General features: G+C 41.9%; 1 protein-coding gene across 1 annotated transcript in view; it reads right to left on the reverse strand.

The window, feature by feature from the left end:
* LOC144527732 (cell adhesion molecule DSCAM-like) overlaps positions 1–21,244 on the reverse strand; it is a 93,430-nt gene extending 72,186 nt beyond the window's left edge. Inside the window, exon 1 of the mRNA XM_078265961.1 lies at positions 21,120–21,244. Within this exon, the coding sequence (XP_078122087.1) occupies positions 21,120–21,229 (110 nt within the window). The 5' untranslated portion in view covers positions 21,230–21,244. The remainder of the gene's footprint in view (positions 1–21,119) is intronic.
* Between the last annotated feature and the right edge of the window lie 477 nt (positions 21,245–21,721).

The following is a 21,721-nucleotide window of genomic DNA, read 5'->3' on the forward strand; positions in this document are numbered from 1 at the left end:
TTCACATCAGCGAGCTCGGAAAGAAACTGAACCAAATCAGGAAGGTGTTCTGAGACAACAGAAATACGCAGGTGGCCAAAGAGAGAGACAAAGACAAGCATAGGCAGGTGCAGCTGTAAAACTGAATGGATCATCTTTTTCAATTATACTGTCTATTTGTTACAGTGAATAGAACCACTGCAGTGTCAGATCAGAAAACAATATTTGAAATTTGTTACAGTTTTAGAAGACACTGACAAGTGATTTCGTCCTGCTGACAGGTTTGTCAGACAACAACGTTGTCATTTTAGAGGGCATTTGTGTTGTTTAATTTGGAAGACTTGTTCGAAAGAGAGGGATGTGGTGACTGGATGGAGGCTGCATAGCTAAAAACATTCCACAAACCAAATTAATATATACATCATAGTACAAGATGTGATGGACTTAGGGCTGGGCAATATATCAATATTATATCGACATCAATACATGAGGCTAGATATCGTCACATATGACACAAGTGTTGTCTTTTCAATGTTTTAAAGGCTGCATTATAGTAAAGTGATGTCATTTTTTTTTAACTTACCAGACTGTTCTAGCTGTTCTATTATTTGCCTTTACCCATTAGTCATTGTATCCACATTATTGGGGATTGTGTATCAAAACTCTACTTGTGTTAATATTTTGTGAAAGCGCCAATAGTCAACCCTCCAATATCGCCGCAATATCGACATTGATGTATTAGGTCAACAATAATAATATTTTTTCAATATCGCCCAGCTCTAGATGGACTTCTAACTTTCAATGGAACACAGAAACACATCCTGCCTTGCAGACAGGCGAAGCAGATTCTTTACTCCAATGGCCATCAGTTAGTGTGATCCGAAACAAGTAACTCAATCTCATTTAAAAGGACAACAAGGCATTAGAATACGTTTCCTCTGAGCTGTGTGCAGTCTATTGTATTTGTATTTATTTATTTTACATCTAATATACTGTGTATACACTATAAACTGTGATCAGTTGAGAAGATTGTCTTAGCTTGGCAGTGATAGCACAAAGATTGTGTCTTTAAGAGCAAGTGTGCCCTGCTATTCTTACTTAGCTTATATGAATAAAACAGCATGAGCCAATGATGGTCTAATTTATGATGCATGCTCTGAAAAGTGATTATCAGTGATCACTGAGCTGATTTTGATAATTCATCAACTGTGATGCCTGTGATCTAAAATAGCCAATTAAACCTTCAATGTAATTTAGCTCCACAACAGCAAATAAAAGGACAAAACCAGCGTCTGGTGAGAGGAGAAATAGCCATCAGCACCCCTATTACCATATTGCTCTAAATTACTGCACTCACCGGGGGAGCATTTAACATGCCACCACCCAGTGAAAAAAAAAAGGGCCCACAAATAATGTCAGAATGAATGTAACTGATTTACATTCAGCTCTCTTTGTGATTGTGCTACCAGTTGCTGTTGTGTCCAGGCTAATTAGGAGGTAATGAGGGTGTAATTGAGCATTGGGCACATTTAGAGACAGAGGGATGGTCACAGACAGACAGACAGACACAGACAGACAGACAGACACAGACACAGAGACAGACAGGCAGGCAGGCAGACAGACAGACAGACAGGCAGGCAGGCAGCCAGGCAGGCAGGTAGGCAGACAGACAGACAGACAGACAAGCAGGCAAGCAGGCAGGCAGGCAGACAGACAGGCAGACAGGCAGACAGACTCAGGTGCTGAATGACTCGTCTAAGGGATGACGCTAAATGGGCAGACTCACCCCCACCACCTGAGTGCCACTCACAGACGACAAGGCAGAGGAGAGGGGGATGAAGGAGGTGGGAGGACTGATATGGAGGAGGGGGATGGGGAGATATGGCTGGAGCAGGTGGAGAATGCTGCTTAGCAGGGGTGCTAATGGTGCTGTAAATGTAAAAGGTTGTCATTCTAGGACCGTTTGGTTTGTACACATGTGGTCTCCTGGGTATTCTTAGTCAGAATTCTTTTATTTCATGTCTTTATTCCCTCCCATTTGTTTTTTTCCCCCTCGTTCTTTTTTCTCTCGCCTTGCCTTGTCTGCTCTGTGGTGCGTGCATAGATAAGAATTGTAGAAAGGAAAGGACAATTGTGCAACAGCAATCTTTCTTAAATATGCCCAATTTCCCTTCTCTCTGTCTCTGACAGACTGAGACAGATTCTCCTGTTTAGGTGCATTGTGAGAGGGAGAGAGAGAGAGAGAGAGAGGTGAGCTGGTTACTGTGGCAACCAGGAGAGTGACTCTTAGGCAATGGCATATGCATAGGGGGGAGACAGCGAGCGAGAGAGAGAGAGAGAGAGAGAGAGAGAGATGGAGGGAGAGGAGAGTGCTGGTGAAGGGATGTAGTAGAGGGAGGGTGGTGGTGGTGTTGGGGGGGGTTGGGGTGGAGGAGGTGGAGTGCAGGAGGCAGATCAGAGGGAGGTGTCAGTGGGTTACTGCGCACAGAGAGATTCACCCTCTCTTTCTACCCTGGCAGAAGAAAGGGAGGCAGAAACAAAAGGAGCTGTCTTTTGAATGGTCGCTGTGCTGGATTGGACTGTCAGCGCTTCCTCCTAACAACCTCACTTAGCTTGCTGCTCCCACTCCCAGACACTTCCTTACTCTATGTTTCTCTCTCTCTCTCTCTCTCCGTGTTTCTCTTTCAGAACACCACACGCTTCAGACTATTGCAGGTGATTCTCGGATTGAAATTTACCGCTGAAAAAGGTTAATTGTTGGGACTCAACTGCTGGATTTGAGCATTAAAAATTATAAAATATACTTCACACGTGTGTACATTTTGATACACTTGATTGCAAAGGATTTCTATTAGGGCTGCAACAAATGTTTATTTTCATATTCAACTAATCTGCTGATGACTTTCTCAATTAATTCATTGTTTATTCTATAAAACATCAGAAAATCATGACATTTCTTTTCACATTTTCCCAGAACCCACGGTGGCGTCATACAAATGTCTTGCTTTGTCTTACTAACAAACCAAAATTCAAAGATATTCAGATAACCATATGTTAATACAAGAAAAAAACAGCAATTTCTCACATCTGAGAGCCTGGAAACATCAAATGTTTTGCATTTTTGCTTGATAAATAACTTAAAGTGTGCCTAAGTAGCTTTTGATAGAAGAAATAACATTCTTCCTCTTACAAATGAAAAGTTTAACTTAATCTTAAATGCACCATGGCTCAATTCAACACATTTTCTTTCTGTACTTAGTTTGATATAACTAGCAGCTTATGGTCAAGGACAAGGGCAGACTGCAGCGTGTCATTCGGGTCAGCTGAGAAGGTGATTGGCTGCAATCTGCCACCGCTCCAGGACCTTTACGCCACCAGGACTCTGAAGCGTGCTGGAAAGATTGTGGCCGACCCCTCCCACCCCGGACACAAACTCTTTGAGACACTCCCTTTTCTGATTCTGATTCTGATGGTGACATTTGTCTACTAATGTCACTTGTGGCTACAGTGGCTGCTGTCTAACAAAAGTTACATACTGTAGACTCTCTTTGAAGCAAGTCTTTGTAACTTTTGCTGACCAGCAGCCACTGTGGCCTAGTGACAATTATGGAATAATGTTGAATATTCAAACATAGTGTAACACTAGCACAAGTAGAGAAGAGTCATAATGTCACCAAACCGGCTCCGTAATGTTACTTACACAGAAATATCTACCTCAACTTTGCTAACATTAGCTAATATTAGCCATGATAAGTTACTGGTGAGTACCAAGTGAGTCTGTAGCAGCGGTGTGCACTGAACTGAGTTTTGTTGCTTATTAATTCAACGTTTCATTTCCAGGAAGAGGAGTGTGTTATTTTTTTCCTTCAAAAGTCACATAGTGCCACTTTAAATGATTAACCGATTTTCAAAATAGAAGCCGATTCATTTATCGATCTAGTAATCAAATAGTCGACTAATCGCTGCAGCTTTAATTTAAATAATCAACGCAAATCTTCTGCATGCAGGACAATTTGATTATTACAGATTTTGTCCTTACCTTTCATGTACACTTGCCATTTTTTGCTTAGATAAGGGCAATTAACCCGTAAACTCTTACCAGAGGCGTTCTGACTTTGCTGGCCTGGTGTGAAGATAAGAGGAGGATGATAGTAAGCACCCTCTGACCTTATGACAGGAGCCCACAGAGAAACAGACTGCCAAAGACAAACAGAGCCATGGGGTGGGTGTAATGAATATGCTGCCCCCTGTGGTGGGGATGACCTTATAAACAACAACAAACTGTCACTATGGCCAGGCCTGCTGGGAGCTGCCCTCTGTGCAAGGGCAAATGGCCTGGACAGTCAGGACTGCCAAGGCTCACAGAAGAGACTCTTATTGGATGGTGTAACACAGGCCAAGCTTTTTGGCTGAATGGATTTATTGTACACCAGTTTTAACAATCAGTCAATCATTTAAATTCATTCCTAGGTACCTTTGTGCTGGGGAGAGATGTGTATGGTGGACTTATGGTGTTGTCATTCATTGTCTATTTTGTTATTATTTCATAATGTGGTATTGAATATTGCAGTTGCTGTGTCATCTCTTTGTGATTTTTGTCTGGGTGGGTGGTGATGACGAAGGGGGGCTGGGGGGGGGGGAATTGTTATGTTGCAAATTGTATGTTTTGTGTGTGGTGTTAAAGTAAAATAAAACTCACATTCATCCCTCAACCAGCTGATATGACCACGTGAGCTCTGCGTGTTGGAGGTGGCACGCATCAGTCATGTTTCCCTTTCACGACACAACGTTTTACAAAGTGAGACTGAAACATCGTGAGTTATTTGTCTTTTTACCCAGGTGGATCATCAGACGTCTCATCGATGCCGCTGTGGTATGAATGTGCTCCTACTGTGTTGCGTAACGCTAAGTGACTGCTTTTATTATGCACGACAACCGACGCTTGCAATCGCTGTGATCTCAGCCAGGCGTTGGGAATCAAGCAGCACAGGAGAGACATCCTCACGTTTCAAAGGGGGACTTTCATGTCACCATGAAGGAGACGGGAAAGGGCAGCGGTGGAGGGTTAGAAGTCAGAGCGAGGCATATGGCATGTCGAATTTTTTGGGCTATGAGAACTGACAGGTTAACTGAACATTTGGCAGGGGGTAGCGAGTGGTAGGGGTGCACAGGGAGAAGACGCGTAGAGGAGAGGTGGGGAAAAAAAGGTGGAGGAGGTGTGTGTGGGTTCTGGTAAATGTGTGTGTATTTTGGATGGGAGGGGTAGGTGGGTAAGCTTGCTAAACACTCCCATCTGTTCGTATCCCGAGGCGCTACCAGGGCAGTTAGCTACTGTCTTATGCAGATGAGGTGTTGCTGTGCTGGCTCCTTCCTCTAACAGCAGATAAATAATGATATAAATATATAAATATATTTGAATAATAGGAATGGCAGGATGGGGAAACAAGGAGTAGCAGGGTCAAGCGGTTTCCTAGGGAGCGGTTGCTTTTTACCATGCGATGATCACAGCTCTCTCAGGATGTGTGAGAGCCGTAACTATGTCCTCATTAGGCTTTGCCTTCCTCACTGTCCCAGGAGAGAGATCTGCTTAACAGGGGTCCTATATGCACATTGACATGCATTACATGAGCTATGAAAATATGGTGGAGTTTTAAGCAATACTGATAATGTCACTATGGACTTTTGTACTGCAATTTATTTCAGTTGATATCAGTGTTCAAAGTATGAGTGTATGGTACTTTTTTTTTTTTTACTAGATGTTAATATATTGGATATAAAACCTGTTTTCTTTCCTACCAGTGATACACCATGACCCAAGGCTGTCTTAATCTATTATAATAAATCTGTAACCAGTTAATTAAACCATTTACATTCATTATTCTAAACACTGGGTAACTGGTCGGCCTTTCTCAGGGGGAAAAACACATCTGTGTAAATATACATTTTGGGTTTCTGTTAACAGTGGCGTCTGGCTTCTTTAGAAGAAACAGTATTAGATAGTCAGCGCGAACAGTGACAGCCAACACGTTGAATAGACTAACTACAGCCACACAACATTAGCAAGAAAGAATGTCACCGACATCACGATGTAATAGAACACAATTTTCAAATCTCAAAAGCTGTGATAATAAAACAAAACAAGGCCAACCACAGGGCTTTTAGTGATCTAAATATGTTCACACCATGGTCAGTTTCTGTGATTTGTTACTGTAACTGACTGGAGATCAGTAAGATTCCTATTTATTTTTCATATATTAATGTTCACACCAGGCCTGTCGTTCTGCAGTGCTTTGTTGTTCCTTTTTCAAATGTTATTTAAGTTAAGTCATGATGATTGTATTACATGTTTACAAGGCTTGAAATTACAAGTTATAGCATTCTTCTGTGACTGAAGGTTTTTACAATTCAATGGCTAAATAAAAACTATTTATTCATATCAATTTGTGCATCAGTTCCTCTCATTTCATCATAACATGTAGGCCTGGCCTACATGAAAGAGCAGTTAATATGTTGAATGTATCCAATGTTGTGTTGGTCATTCTATAGAATGATTTAATGCTTGTATATAGTGAATAATACAGAAAGAACTAAGGAAAAAAATCACGTGCAAAATCGTGATCGCAATACTGGTCTATAGATTAATCCCAATTTGAATATGTTCCGATATCGTTCAGCCCTAGTGGTGATTACCAGTTTATAAAATGGAGTTTGCTTTATAGAAACTCTGATCATTAAACTAGTACAATGTAATGTAATATCATTTTTGTTTATATGAACATACAGCGTGGCAGCTTGTAATTTGTTTATTTATTTTATGGGATTATTATTAGTTACTAATCTTCCTGTAGTCCACACTATCCTTGAATTTCTTAATATGTCTATAGTCCCTTAAACTTTTGATTCCAACCTACACTACGGACTTTTCAGATTGAATGGTGTTTTAAGGGGTAATTAAGTGAGATTCTTGCATCACCCACGTCTCTGTTCTTAGATACAGTCATGTTATCCCGCTAAATGATCGCATATTCAAACGAGGATAAGGAGCTTTCGATGGAGTGAGGGGGATAAGAAGAGAGAGAGAGAGGTTGAAGAAGTGGAGGAAGGAAAGCAAAGCCCGGACTGATTTGAATCTGGTAAACTGTCAGAGAGAGGGATTACCCCCACCAAATCCCTGGCAAAAATAGAGGCCTGAGTTATTTACTAGCCTTACAACCAGCTGCAAACCATCTGTACTTAATTGTAAGACACAAACTTTATGAAGATCAACTGGGGATTTGGCTACAAAGCCTCTTACGCCACTGAATTGGTGTCCCTGCTTCGAGGGAGAGTATGGGAGGGCACTCGAGACATGTCACGTGTTCTCCAGGACACGGACTCCACTGCTCTCTCTAGTATCTATCAGGGCCCCGTCCTGCTATATCCGTAGACAAACCTTGTGGAATAAAGTAAGGTGGTATACATGCAACACCTCTGCTTGTTTACACCTATACAAGACATAAATGTGTCCACACACATACGCTTACACACACAGATATACACATGACTGGCCATGGCCTGCATCAAACCATTTAATTGGCTTGAGCCTGAATTTCTTTTAGCATTAGGCCAGTCATGAGATATCCGATTAGCTGCATAATTGACCTAGTAACTTACACTTAGTCATGGAAGTTAGCATTGGGAAGACAATACCTAAGCTACAGGCCCCAGTACAAAACACACATGTCGCACATTGTTTAATGTAGGTCGCTGTTCTTTATGTTGTTCCTGGAAGCCACCTGAAGACAGGAGATAAGAAGTCCTGTCCAAGCCACTGAATGGCAGGTAGCCAGCTTAATCCTATTTAACAAGATCTGGGCTGAATTTGGGGTGGGGGTTTTTGGTGGGGTCACACAAGGAGCCCGTCGGGGTCAGGCTGTGGCTTTGTGGGAGGTTTGGTCCCGGACATTGTGCACACCACGCTTCTCTGCCTGTGCTCATCCCTAATCACTGAAATAAATGCCTATCAAGTGCTTGTGAACAAGAACGGTTTTAGTTGTTACTTTGTTGTTAAGTGGCAAGAACAAAACAAAGGGGAACAGGCTTTCCTCCATGAGTGCGTCACTCACAAAAGGGTCACCCAGGAACAAATACTGTGGGATCTAAGCTGCTGGCCGCTTTAACTCATTTATTTTCTTCCACTGCGCTAATTCCTCCCATCTCCATATGTTAAGGGTGGAGAGGGAGGGGTGGAGTGCGTGTGTGTGTGCGAGTGTGTTGTGTATGGGCATCGGGGGTGGGGGTGTCAGGGATTAGGCCATCCTGTCTGGACATATGTCTTGTGCAATCACGCTGGAAGGGCTGGTCATTGTGCATCTCTGTCCAGTCCAGGTCTGTGGACCCTGAATGACGACCCCCCCCCCCAAAAAAAATAAACATACACATACAAATATAAAGTAGACCAAGAACATTTAAATTTGAGTTAAAAAAAAAGCTCTGAAACTTTGTCTCATGTAACATGAATTCAGAATTATTTTTATGTTTCCATGTTGTGTTAGTGGAAATTTGGGAATGATATGTGGGGATTTGCTAATGCTGCCATATGCAAGCTAATGAGAGTAGTACTAATTTCTCTGCAACTCCCTTCAGAGTTTCTCAACAAAGCAATCTGTGTCACATACACTAGGAACTATACGGTAAACATCCCGTAAATAACAATTAACTCTGTTAGATATAAACCAGAATTCATGAACTGTCAACACATGCAGTCCCATGAGTTCAGTGAAGTACCTGTAGTTTTGTTTTCCGCTTGGTCACATCATAACTATAATAAACCTTCACCCCTGCCCACCCCTCCACCCTCCACCCCTCTTCATTAGTAGGTATAATCCCTGATGGCCCATCTGCCAGACGCCAAAGCCACAAAACACAGAGCAAACAAGGCTGGAAGAAGCTGGCCATTATGGGGCCTCTCTGAATGGGCCGAATGATCACTTACTGTACATAGATGATGTGTTTGCTCAGGCCCTACATGCGCATACTACAGCGTCCCCATTGTCACATGCATAAGGAACTATTTGAGCTTCAGGAGAAGGATTGTAGCTGATGGCCAGTGCACCTGCCTCTGAAGAGGATAGGCATGTGTGTGTGTGTGTGTGTGTGTGTGTGTGTGTGTGTGTGTGTGTGTGTGTGTGTGTGTGTGTGTGTGTGTGTGTGTGTGTGTGTGTGTGTGTGTGTGTGTGTGTGTGTGTAACTAGACTGATACTACCCAAGCATTCAGCTGCACTTTGTGCTTTTATTTTACAGCGGGCTATCTAAAGGGCCTCCACCACATTAATAATTCAAAGTATGAAATGTTCTCTTTCTGAGCTCAAAAAAAGGCTTGGTTAGGAATCATCTTTTCAATGTTAACTGAGAACCAGCACTGTTCTACTGTAGCAACACAGACTGACGGACACAAAATGGCTGCCTTGGCCTTAAAGATGAAGTGAGCCAGAGCAGCAGCAGCCTAGACAGAGCAAACCTTTTACTGGTCTCTCTCTCTTCTCTTATTAAGAGAAGATTAACAAATTGCCAGTAAACCACCACTTGATTGCTCCCCACCCCCACCCCCCCCCCCACCCCACCCTCCTCCAATATACCCACATTTGGGGGTTGCATTGTGAGCCCCAGGCCGTCCAACCCGCATTACATTGTGGGAATGTAATCCTGGTTTGTGGGCTAAAGGGATCAAGGCACTGGAAGACACATTGTAATCAGGAAGGAACGTCTACACCCCAAGAATCAGACGGCAAGATTTATCCAAGCAGAGCTTTATCCACAATGTCAATTAGAACATATGTTGGGGCACATTAATTGACGCATGACACACTTACTGAATGTTGGCTGCTCACGCATGCCGAAGACAACACACATACATTTTTAAAATGTATACTTACATTTGTTAGTAAGTGCAAGTGTGTAATTACACACTACTTTTCACAGTCTCATCCAATTATTCATTTCTTCTTTTAAGAAAAGGAAGAATTAAAGAATATATATATATATATATATATATATATATATATTTTTTTTTTTTTCATGGTTGCAAATCATAGTTTTTTATAGGAAATGAAAGAAGGCTAATTTCAAAAACATTTCATTGAACCATTTACCTCAGACGAAGCATTTATTTATGAAGAAAAAAGGTCAAATGATGAAATATGAAGATACACGGTTTATGCCCGACGGCGACGATATATATGTGCTCACAAGTGTAGGAGGGGGCCAAAATGTGTAAACATAGCTGATGAACTGAGGCAAATGTGTGTGTGTGTGTGTGTGTGTGTGTGTGTGTGTGTGTGTGTGTGTGTGTGTGTGTGTGTGTGTGTTTATCGTTGTGTGTCCCAGATGTGTCTGACAAGCTGCTGTACCTGCACAGATGCACAGCACTGCAAAATGGAGACCAGGGAAAAACACACACACACACACACACACACACACACACACACACACACACACACACGCACACAGCTGTTAACTACACATTGAAGAAACCTGCACCTCACTAATACTGAGAGCACAGAGGTGACAGCTTAGAAAAATCAAGCCAACGTGAAAAGCAGCAGAAACTGGCTAACATACAGTGAGCTTAATAGCTGCTGAGAGAGAGAGGAGCTTATCTTCCCACCACAGCCAATATGAGCTGCTCAATTAGATGAAAGGCTCTCTCCCTTTCTCTAATTTTTTGTTCAATTTCTCCAGGCAATTTATTTAGGGTGGGGGGAGAAGGAAAAAAAAAAAGGAGCGGAACCCGAGCAAACCGTATTGGCCAAACGCACGACGAGTCATAGCAAGCTCCAGCCAATCAGGCGGAGCTGACAGCGTCAACTCAGGCCCTCAGCAACAACATGACTATTTACTGTATGCAAGGGAAAAATCTATTTGGAGTTCATCACTGCTCGTCCAACAAACCACACACACACACACACACACACTCACTCACACTCACACACACACACAAATATTTGTCTTTATACATTAATTTAATATATTTATTTGATTTGAGTTGCATTTTAAATCTGCACTCTTAATTTGGGACAGTGCTATGTTAAAACTAAACCTGTAATAGTAATATTATTTCTGACGGCTGCAAAAAGAGCAGTAGCACCGAACACTGTTAAACATGTTTCCTTACTGTACCTTTCAGAAGGCAGTCAGAGATATTTTAAGACAGTTCACTCTGTATTCTGCATTATGGATTACTGTAACTCGGATTATGCAAAGGACCCTTCATGCGTTCACTTATCTGTTTAATTTCTTTGTCCTCTGAATAATTTTTACACAGACTCCCTCGGTATTGTATCTCTCTCTATAGTTGCAGAGTGGAACTAAAGGATTATGCAAGCATTTCCAAAAAATTCTGTTTCCTCTCTTTAGACAAAATAATGTGAAGAGAGAACCTTTTCTTTTCATGTTATTTAATACCAGGAGTTTGCATGTGGAACTAAATTCTTTCAGTTCAAACATATAAATATATCTTGAACGAAATATTGCATAATTATTTTTTAAATCTTGCATTTAAATAACAGGAACGTGCATAAATCTAAATCTACCTGTTTTAGTTTTTAACTGAATTAGTTTTTTTTGTTTTTAAACAGAAACATAAAGATTTAATGATTTAATACATTCCTAAAATATTCTATAATATAATAATATAATATAATAACTAAAAAAAAAAAAAGGGCAGCTTAGCAATTTCCTTTTTGGCCTAAAACATGTAGCACATTTGCTTTTCATATTTTTTACAAACAATTTCTCAAAAATATCAAAACTTGTATTCAGATAGTAAATTCAAAATAATCTTTATTACATGTGTAATTATGATATATCTTTTAATTCACAATGACTAAATTGTTGTAATAAACAAAGCATCCACTGTTTGTAAGTTCAATCAGTTTAGTTGATAAATGAATACCATAATGGCGGAAAAACCTTAGATAACAAAAAGATTAAAAAAAAAAAAAAAAAAGAAGAGAATATCTTATAACCTATATATCTTCCTTCGAATCACCTTTAATAAACACATGAACGGCCTGTCTTGTCTCTAGGCTTCCCAGACCTGCTGATTCTTAATCATCCCTTCTCACCATCTGCTCCTCCACTCTTTTTTCACAGTCAAGGTTACACATCACAGCTCCAAAGATACTGCTGCAGGAGTGCAGCGATACATGACAGGGCACCTGGGCAAAGACAGGCAACGTTTGCAACATGCATTGCTTGGGGATGTCACTTCCCTGGCTGCCTGAGATGTCCATCTATCAAGGTGATTTCCCATGGCGACTCGTCTTGGAAATACCTTTCCTCAGGTCACCTTTAGACTCGCACCACTGAATTAATTCACTTCATTATTTGTGGTTTTGATGAGCATCGCGGTGGCAGGGGGAGGAATCTGCATTGCTGTTATCTTCTGAATGACTTGTGGGACAAGGCTAAGGTTGGTGCCTCCTTCTTTACCTCCATGCAAATTCTGCTTCTAGTTGCTTATATCTAAATTCTTATGCAATACGTTTTTTTTTATTTTATTTTTTTTATCCATTCTACTATCCTACAACTAAGGTGATTTTGTGGAGAGAAAACAATCAGATTTAAGTCAAACTGAAAGAAAAATATCCTGCTGTGCTTTCGAACGTAAACAACCATGATTTATTGAAATGGTAAAATGTCCGTGTCAACAAAGGGAGGCACCGGCGTTCCCCTGGCACAAACAATCACACATCAGTCGCGGCGATGCGGTGATGTCCAATGACATTTCATTTCTTGCTTGTCCATTGTTATAAGAACCGTTGTGAGGATGTGAAACTGAGGGCCTGCATGTCATGAGTCTGCGTTAAAGCTCAAGTCATGGTGTTTGTCCCCTCTTTCTTTTGCTCACTTCCTTGCCGTAAAATGCAGCACAGACAGGGATAGAAAGAGAGAGAGAGAGAGAGAGAGAGAGAGAGAGAGAGAGAAAGAGAGGGGGAGAGAGACAGGGAGGCTGTGAATAGGCAGAGTGAGTGGCATGCATGGACAGCCCCTCTGTCTCTCAAAGACACTGCAGCAGCTGCATGCACGCGATAAGAGCAACCATTCACAGTCAAACCCCTCCTTTCCCTCCTCCTACACACCAACACACACACACACACACACACACACACACACACACACACACACACACACACACACACACACAAACACACTCTTCTCCTCTTCCTTTCTGTGTCTCTACCACACACATGTTTATATGCACATCAGCCTCCCTGCAGGTTCCTGCAAAGATGCTGAGATTTCAAGCAGCATTTGTCACCAGTCAAAGGTCTAACCCCGCAAATCATTTCGTTTTTGTCAAAATGTTCTCTGAACATGGATGAGATGGAGAGGTGTGTGTGGGGGGAATCACCTTTCTTTTTTTTGTTGCTAAAAGACAGCAATCACGTAGCACTCAGCAGGCAGCAACACAGGTGTTTCTACAGCGCTGTGAATCTAGCTGTCCACCACATCCACCTGCTGAGTCGGATTTTTGATTTCTTTAATCTGGGTTGGCTCTGGTGATCTCACATACATAAAAGAGGATTGGTCAAATGCCTAAAAATCACTGTCCAATAATGACAGCAAGATGTTTGAATTACTATCTGTGTTCTGTACTTGAGGTCCTGTCGTATTTGTGCCATGTCTGCCATCATTTGCCGTAGAGTGGGTAAGATCGTTGTCTCTGCACCAAAACTGCAACTTGCATTATGTCACCTTGCATTCCAAAGATATTTAGGCCTGAATGCATCATCCATGTCATGTTGCTTCCTCCCACCCAGACAGAAAGTGTTCTCTATGGACTAATATCTAGGGCTGCAACTAACGATTGTTTTCATTGTCGATTAATCGCTTATTAATTATCAGAAAATTGTGAAAAATGTTCATCAGTGTTTCCCAAAGCCCAAGATGACGTCCTCAAATGTCTTGTTTTGTCCACAACTCAACGATATTCAGTTTACTGTCACAGAGGAGAGAAGGAACTAGAACATGTTCACATTTAACAAGCTGGAATCAGAGAATTGTTACTTGTTTTTCGTAAAAAATATTATTTAAACCAATTAATCGATCATCAAAATAGTTGACAATAATTTCATAGTTGACAACTAATGGATTCATCGATTCATCTTTGCAGCTCTACTAATATCCCTCCATAAACACATACAACCTGCCTCAGTCCACTCTCAGCAGTCTAATGTCCAGCTTCCAGGCTTGTGCTTTACATACAGCTGGAGCATCAACACCTTATCATACATGCAACATGAAATCTTTTTTTTTTCTCTCCAATATATGACACATGATTATATCTAACCACCAGTGACATTAATGCCAATCACTTTGATCCACCAATAACATCCAGCCCCAAATCCATACAGTCCACAGAATGTCTAACCGCCAATTAATTGGTGGCTCCTTCCACGATTAGCTCTTGTTGCGCTTATAGCTAATCTGTAACTTGGCAGGGAGCCACGCATGACCTGGCTTTCGTCCAGGTCTGGGAGCCGTGGAGGAAGCAGCCATGAGCTAGCCCAGCGCAGCGCTGAGCAGCCTGGAGAAGATGTGCCAAACTGCAGCGGCACAAAGGAGACCTCACTGTTTATCAAAGATTAAGCAGTGTTTAGTATCTCTCCCCCGACCCTCCTCCTCCTGCCTGTGCTCATATATATATATATATATATATATATATACATATACGTGTGCACACGCACGCACATGCACGCACGCACGCACACACACACACACACACACACACACACACACACACTACCACCACCTCCAGCTCACACCCTAATTGTTCCCAGCCCCGAGAGTTTAATAAAGAACAAATTGGGGTTATTGGTGAGCAAACAGCACAGTACAGAGGTGGGAGTATGATCATTGCAGCGCCAGTGCAGTAAAGAGACAGAAAGGGCATCAGCCAATTTAATTAGTATCTCTGTCAGTCTCGGGCTAAGACTGGAGCAGCAGACTGTGCGGAGAGAGAAGTAGTGAGCACAGTGCACAGAGAATAATCTAACGCTGATGTTTTACAGTGCTGCCGGACACATTTCTAACCTACTGATAAGCATGTTATTATCACTGCAAAATCATATATACAGGCATGTGTTCACATGTTGCAACTAAGCATGCATAACATTGCTTCACTGCAATGTAAGGTCTGACACAATCATATTAGCCTGATAGCATTCCAACCATGACTTATTAGATGATTCTGAAATGACTACAGCTGTTGGGGGTAATTGAAGCAAAATAACCATTACTTATTCTCTGCTTCCAGAAAGCCACTCATATTTTATTTGTGGAAGGGTGGACAGTTACAATTATTACATAATTTACCCACTCAAATTCACACATGTACACTAACTGTAGTAATATTACAATGCTGTATCTTATGTAATCTTGTTTTTTATAGTCTTTTTTTTACTCTGATCTATAATTTTCCGAAATATTATGTCCTTTTCTAAAGCAATTTGTAACTTATTTTTAGTAGTAACAATTATTGTTGTGTTTTTATTAAGACAGTTTTATTCTATGAAGCATTCGGATTCATATCCATAACCCATTATTGCAGCTGCCGCTAGTGGTCATTCTTACAAAAATAGTTTACAAAAAAATACTTGTAGCAAATAAATACGTATATCTAACTATGCACTGATTGATGCATATCTCATCTTTTAAGTAATATCATTTTATATTGTTTTAATGGGGCTATTTTACCCTGTAGCTTATCATGCTGCCTGCAACCTGCCAAGCCAAACTGTATCTACCGTCATGTTCCCATAATGCTTTGTGGCAGCTGCAGCCAGATTCATGCACACAGGTATTGATTTTCTTCCCAGTTTTTTTTCCTTCAGTGCAACCCTTTATTTATCTCGCTAAGCCCCTGCCACTGGGTGTGAGGAGAGAACCAGCGCGCAGCTTTTGAGAGGACACAGTGAATCCAACATGAGCGACGCTTTACCACATAACCTGGATTTATTTCCATGTATATGTTATTTATCTATCTTTATCTAGTATAATCCTGCTCTGTGTGGGATGCATGTGTAGGTATGCATGTGTGTGTGTGTGTGTGTGTGTGTGTGTGTGTGTGTGTGTGTGTGTGTGTGTGTGTGTGTCTTTGTCTATTTGTGCTGTCCGTCCAGCCGTCCACACAAACACTCCATTCTCCACAGGCCACCTGACCCATTTTTCTGTGTGAATAACAATACTCCAGCCAATCATGGGCAAACAGAATGGCGAATGCTGGAAAACAAAAAAGCCTCTACATCCAGCCTGTCACACGTTAGAGTCCCAAACCTGCCTGTCGACAGAGCGAGGCAGGGATGGAGAGAGAGGAAAGGAAAAAGAGAGAGAGAGAGAGTTAGTCATCCTCTCTCTTCTCTCCCCCTCCTTACCTCCCCTCCTTCTCCCTCCACATCTCCACCACAGAGAGACCAGTAAAACCATTCCCCACCCAACCCAGCCCGCAGCTCAAGGTTGTGCTGCGCCAATAGCTGCGCTTCCTACATAGCATGCTAAGAAAAGGGCAAAACCGACAGCAAGCGAAGTGCGAGGCTGCTCCCAACAAAAGACATTCATTATACCACACTACCTCTGGCTACAACACACAGTACATACTGTAGCAAATGATTACCTCCCTTTCTACCCTCTAGACAAATGTTTACAGTAGGGCAACAGTGAAACTGGAAAGTCACTATACATCTAAAAATACACTTTAGCTTTAATGCAGGAAAGCAAAGCATTTAAATGGACATACATAACCTCCCTTTTATTTTCATTTGTGCCGCTATTACATGTTGAAATGAATTAAATATTTATGTAGACTCAACATTTAACACAGTGTGGCCAAACACTTCTACCTCAGGACATCTCAGGGTTGACTGAAAGCATCCATCGTGACAAGGAAGAGTCAAAAACAAACAGGTCAGCTTAGCTGTGCTTCCATTAACTGGGCAACCCCAAATTCACAGACAACTGCATGGCTCCGCAGCAGCCCAGCTTTGTAACGGAGGAGAAAGAATGGAGGAGAAACTGTGGGCACTGTGGAAACACATGATAACGTCCAGCAGCCGTTCGATAGGAACTCTTGATATTTACTTCAAGGGCCCATTATACACAGCCAATTAAACTGACATAGTGTGGCTGGCTCTTCTCCCGCTCGGCAATGGCCGCGGGGATCGAGACTGGCTGCAGAAATAACTCCAACACACATCCCAAATGTCAACAAACATGAAAGAAACTGTGAAATGCGCAAGCTGGCTCAGCAAATCGCTACACTGAAAGTGTTTGAGCAATCTGCAAAAATCCTTAAACAACTGCCTCTACACCCAGCAGCACTGGGGATGGCTAATATAAGATATTAACTGGGTAACCTATAATCACTCAGAGTTCATGAGGAAGAAATAAGTAGACGTTAAAGGCGTGTTCACCCATGTAACAGTTTGTATGTGTGTGTATGAGATAGTGATAGAAACACAGGGCAAAGCATGAGCAGAAAAAAAAGACAAGCTTGAAACAGCGGAGGGATGAAGGAGGACTGAGCAGAGCAAAGAGAATCTGTGTGATGGCCGACGGCCCTTGTGCTCAGCTTGTGTGCTGAATGAAAAGAAGCCTGTGTATGTGTGTGTGTGTGTGTGTGTGTGTCTCTGCAGTAGTGCTGGGGGGTCGGCTCCCTCTAAGCCCTACTGGTGCTGAATGCAGAGCAGGCAGCATCAGGGCCAAGGCAAATGACTACAAGGCCTCCTCAGTGACTGCAGCGCAGGCTGCACCTGGGGAACGGCCCTGCACAGCAGCACAGCCGCAGCCAGCCACAGGCCATCACAACGCATCCCAGAAAGCAACCCTACAGGAAGTACACCACAATTTCACCAGGCATGGTCCACAACTAAACTACAAGGTTTTAGATTGAGGTGATTTTTAAATCACTGAAAATATAATCACAGTGATCATCTGGGCTTTCTTATCTTTTTTAATTGCAGACAGTGCTACTATACTGCTAAATACTACTATTCTGTATATGTAGTTTTTTAAAGGCATGCCAGCCATTTTAATTTTACATCCAGCAGACAACAGGACACACAAACACACACACACACACACACACACACACACACACACACACACACACACAAACACACACACTCACTCACACACATACTGTACAGGACACAGTTTCTAAGCACCATCTTAACATAAAGCCAGTGTTACGAATCAACACAATTCTGCCAATTTATTTTCTAGCCTACAGTATATAACTCTCATCTCAAATTAATTCCTGCCAATCGGTTTTCCTTTACGGCCTTAAACAAGAAGGGGAAAAAAACAGCTTTTTCTAAAGCAAGCAGCTTTCACATGTACATTATGTGTTTCCATACGTCCACGTTTACTCATTGTTTGACTGACAGGTTTGATCGTCCCACAACAAATCCCCTGCTGATCCGCCTGCTGCGACGTCTTGGGTGTCAGAGTTTGCCACAACCACATGAGCACACCATCAAAAACAAGATGTCCACAGATAAAAGCTAAATAAAGCTATCTCACACGTTTCAAAATACTACATCAAGTTTCATAATGTTTATGGAAATAAACAGGAAACAACCCATCTCACTGCCTGTTTCCTCACTGATCCCTTAAATTCTCTTCTGGGCCCTGAATTGTGATCAGTGTTTCTGATCATCTCTGCTGGTCAAACAGGATGCAGCAGTAATGTCAGGAAACTAATGTGTTACTGGTGCTTGTGGTCTGGGCTTTTGATTAGTCACATGTACCATGTTTACACCAACAACGGTAGAAATAGTAAATTATCACAACATGTTTATATCATGCCAACAGAGATACTGTATTGTCAGTACAGTAAGTATAAAGTATGTATAGGTGGCGGAAACCATAGACAACAAGTTGGAGTCAGCTTTGCCATTTTCCTCCCTCCTGACTGGGGACTTATTATACAATGACATACTTCCTTCTATTGTGTCCATAAACCATAGTGAACCAGTAAACCCATCACAATCAGACTTGGTCCTGATTGGCTGCTCTCTCTAAACAATAACCAAAATCCTCTTAGTTTGCAGCTTTTCAAATTGTGCATTGCCCCAACTTGTCTTGATATTCCATGATTTGCCTTGAATACAGATGCTAGTAGCAAATGACACACAACTGCTTCCATAGTTAGCCACAGCTAAGAGAAACTGGTCATTGTATACTTAGTAATTTATTTGGACAAAGTGATTTATAAGTCCTAGAATCTAGATTATAGCTTTACATTCATGGTTAACAAGAGTTTAGCCTTATCCTGGCTTTGACACATTTAGTTACGTTGCTGCACAGAATAGAATACGAAACCATATCCATTTTTATTAACACATGGTTTAGTTTAGTTTAGTACTGTAATTAGAAAAATGTGTCCAGTTCAGTGAATTAATTAAACTTGTTCCTGAAGCAAATTAACTTGTTAAAAAGTTTCTTGATACAGATGTAAGGGAAAATACATAAGACAAATGAAACTGTGCTGCCTCATTAGCAGATGTTATCTTTTTCTTTAGTTTGAGTCAATATTAGAGCATGGACTGGATATTTTCAACAGTGGTTCTGTTAAAACCCCAGACCATGATAAAACCACTATGCTAGACAGCTATACTGCACTGTTACTTCTATTGGATGTCCTGACTGAATGCATTTTTCATCATAATTTTCCATTTTTTTCTAATGGACACCAGGGCTCTTTAAGTGGTTCTTTGTTAATCTAACCTGCAACAACTCAAATAGGTCTACGTCCAGTGAGACGTCCAGGCCTGTCTGACGGCTGCTGCACATCATGCTTCACCTTCCCTAACTAAAATAAACAGCTCAATTATTCATGGCAAAGACAGAAAAGCTATATGTCACAAAGTTTTTTGTTTGAGTGTTGATATTATTTTTATTCATTAAAAATTAAAATGTCGAAGCTCGGTCATCGAGATGCCGGGTTAAGCCATCTTGCAGTGAGCTGTCAGTTACTGTGCATACAGACTCACAGACGTGGACACACATAGTGCACTTAAAATGTGTGTAGTAGAGGATAAGGGGAGTGAACGGTGCGTCAGAAGGATGCGTGCACTGAGACGTGAATAAAGACCATTTGCTCATGGATTCATAGGCTTCCGTCATCCATTATTTAGCATGGAGAAGAGCAGTGGATTGGTGGCTGGATGATTTTTCTGACAGCGTTTACATGGCTGATGGCTACAGATGTGACGATTTTTACGGCTCAAGATAACCACTTTGTTTTGACAGTGCAGAAACCTTTTTTTCCTCTTAAAGATCCAGCATTTGAAAATACTCAGTTAAACCCGGCAGCCATACTGTAAAACTATTTAACAATTCAGTTATAAGTTCAAAAAGTCCAAACATACAAACGTATTCAAAATGAGAAACCCTACAGTATAAATTCCATCCTTGTACGTACCCATATCTGAAAACACGCTTGCGGCAAATCCATTTATGGACAATTAAGAGATTGCTATAGATTTCAACATGGCCGATTTCGCCTCAGCGGACAAATGTGAAACGTCAACAAAAAAAAAAAAGCGTCGCTAGCCAGCATTTGCCCTCCATCCAAAAGTAAAATGACATTAGCTCTTGTCTATTGAGTTTGCTAAATGTCCCACATAAAGTGAATTTGCCCCCCAGGGCTAGGAAACAATCACGCAGGCGAGCGTTCCATTTAAGTGATTTGAATGATCGGAGTGCTGCAGTGCGTCCTATCAACCAGAGAAATGGGTCAATACACTGAGACTAAGTGACATGGCTGGCAGCCTGCACTCTTGTGGAAGACCGGGCAGAAGAAAAAGGAGCGGGACCTCACTGTCATTGGGTCAGACAGACAAGGATACACACACACGCACATTGAACTGGCTAGCTGGTACTAGTACGGCCTTTGTGTAGGTTCATGCCAGAAGATCTGTACAGTTAGCTCAGCCCACACACACCTCTGCTGTCACAAGGCTCATCACAACTCAGCACAGAGGCCAACAAGATCCTCATCAGATACTTAACACTGATGCCAAATTTTAAACCTTAATTGTTGACGCAGACTTTTAACTTCTCGCAGTAGTTACTGTAGTAAAGGAAGAAGCTGTGACTTACTTTCAGCGTTGATTGACATTGTGTCTTTCTCCCAGGAAACAACAGTGATGTAGGCCTCCACTGAGGCAGGGATAATGCACTTGAAGACCGCCACATTGCCTCTCATGGCTTTCTGGTCCTCCACCCGGACAGTGTAGGGCTCTCGTAGGACTGGGAGGAGGGGACAGAGAGGTGTTCTGTATAAGACGGACAACTGCTAATACTGAACTCAAACATAAGCTGCTTCTCATAATGGACCATGACTGTTTAGACTGCAACAAAGCAACAAAGTGTAGACATTCATGAGCAGAGAAACTGACCAGCCTTAATGTGGACATCCTGGCTCCTGATTCTCCCTGAGGGGTTCTCCGCTGTGCAATAGTAGGTGTTGTCGTGGATGAGCTTGCTGAAGCTGGAAGGGGGGATGTGGAAGATCTGAAGGGTGCCATTGGGGTGCACATGGCGGATCCCTGGCACATCATAGATCTCCTCGCTGGTGGCCAGGTACCAGCGCAGTGAGATAGGGGGCACGCCTGCGGCGGAACAGGGCACCGATGTCCCTGTGGTGCTGGCAAACACTACCTCTTGCACAGATGCATTGACAAAATATAAGCTGGAA

The sequence above is a fragment of the Sander vitreus genome, chromosome 13, assembly GCF_031162955.1.
Source record: "Sander vitreus isolate 19-12246 chromosome 13, sanVit1, whole genome shotgun sequence".
In the NCBI taxonomy this organism is placed as follows: Eukaryota; Metazoa; Chordata; class Actinopteri; order Perciformes; family Percidae; genus Sander; species Sander vitreus.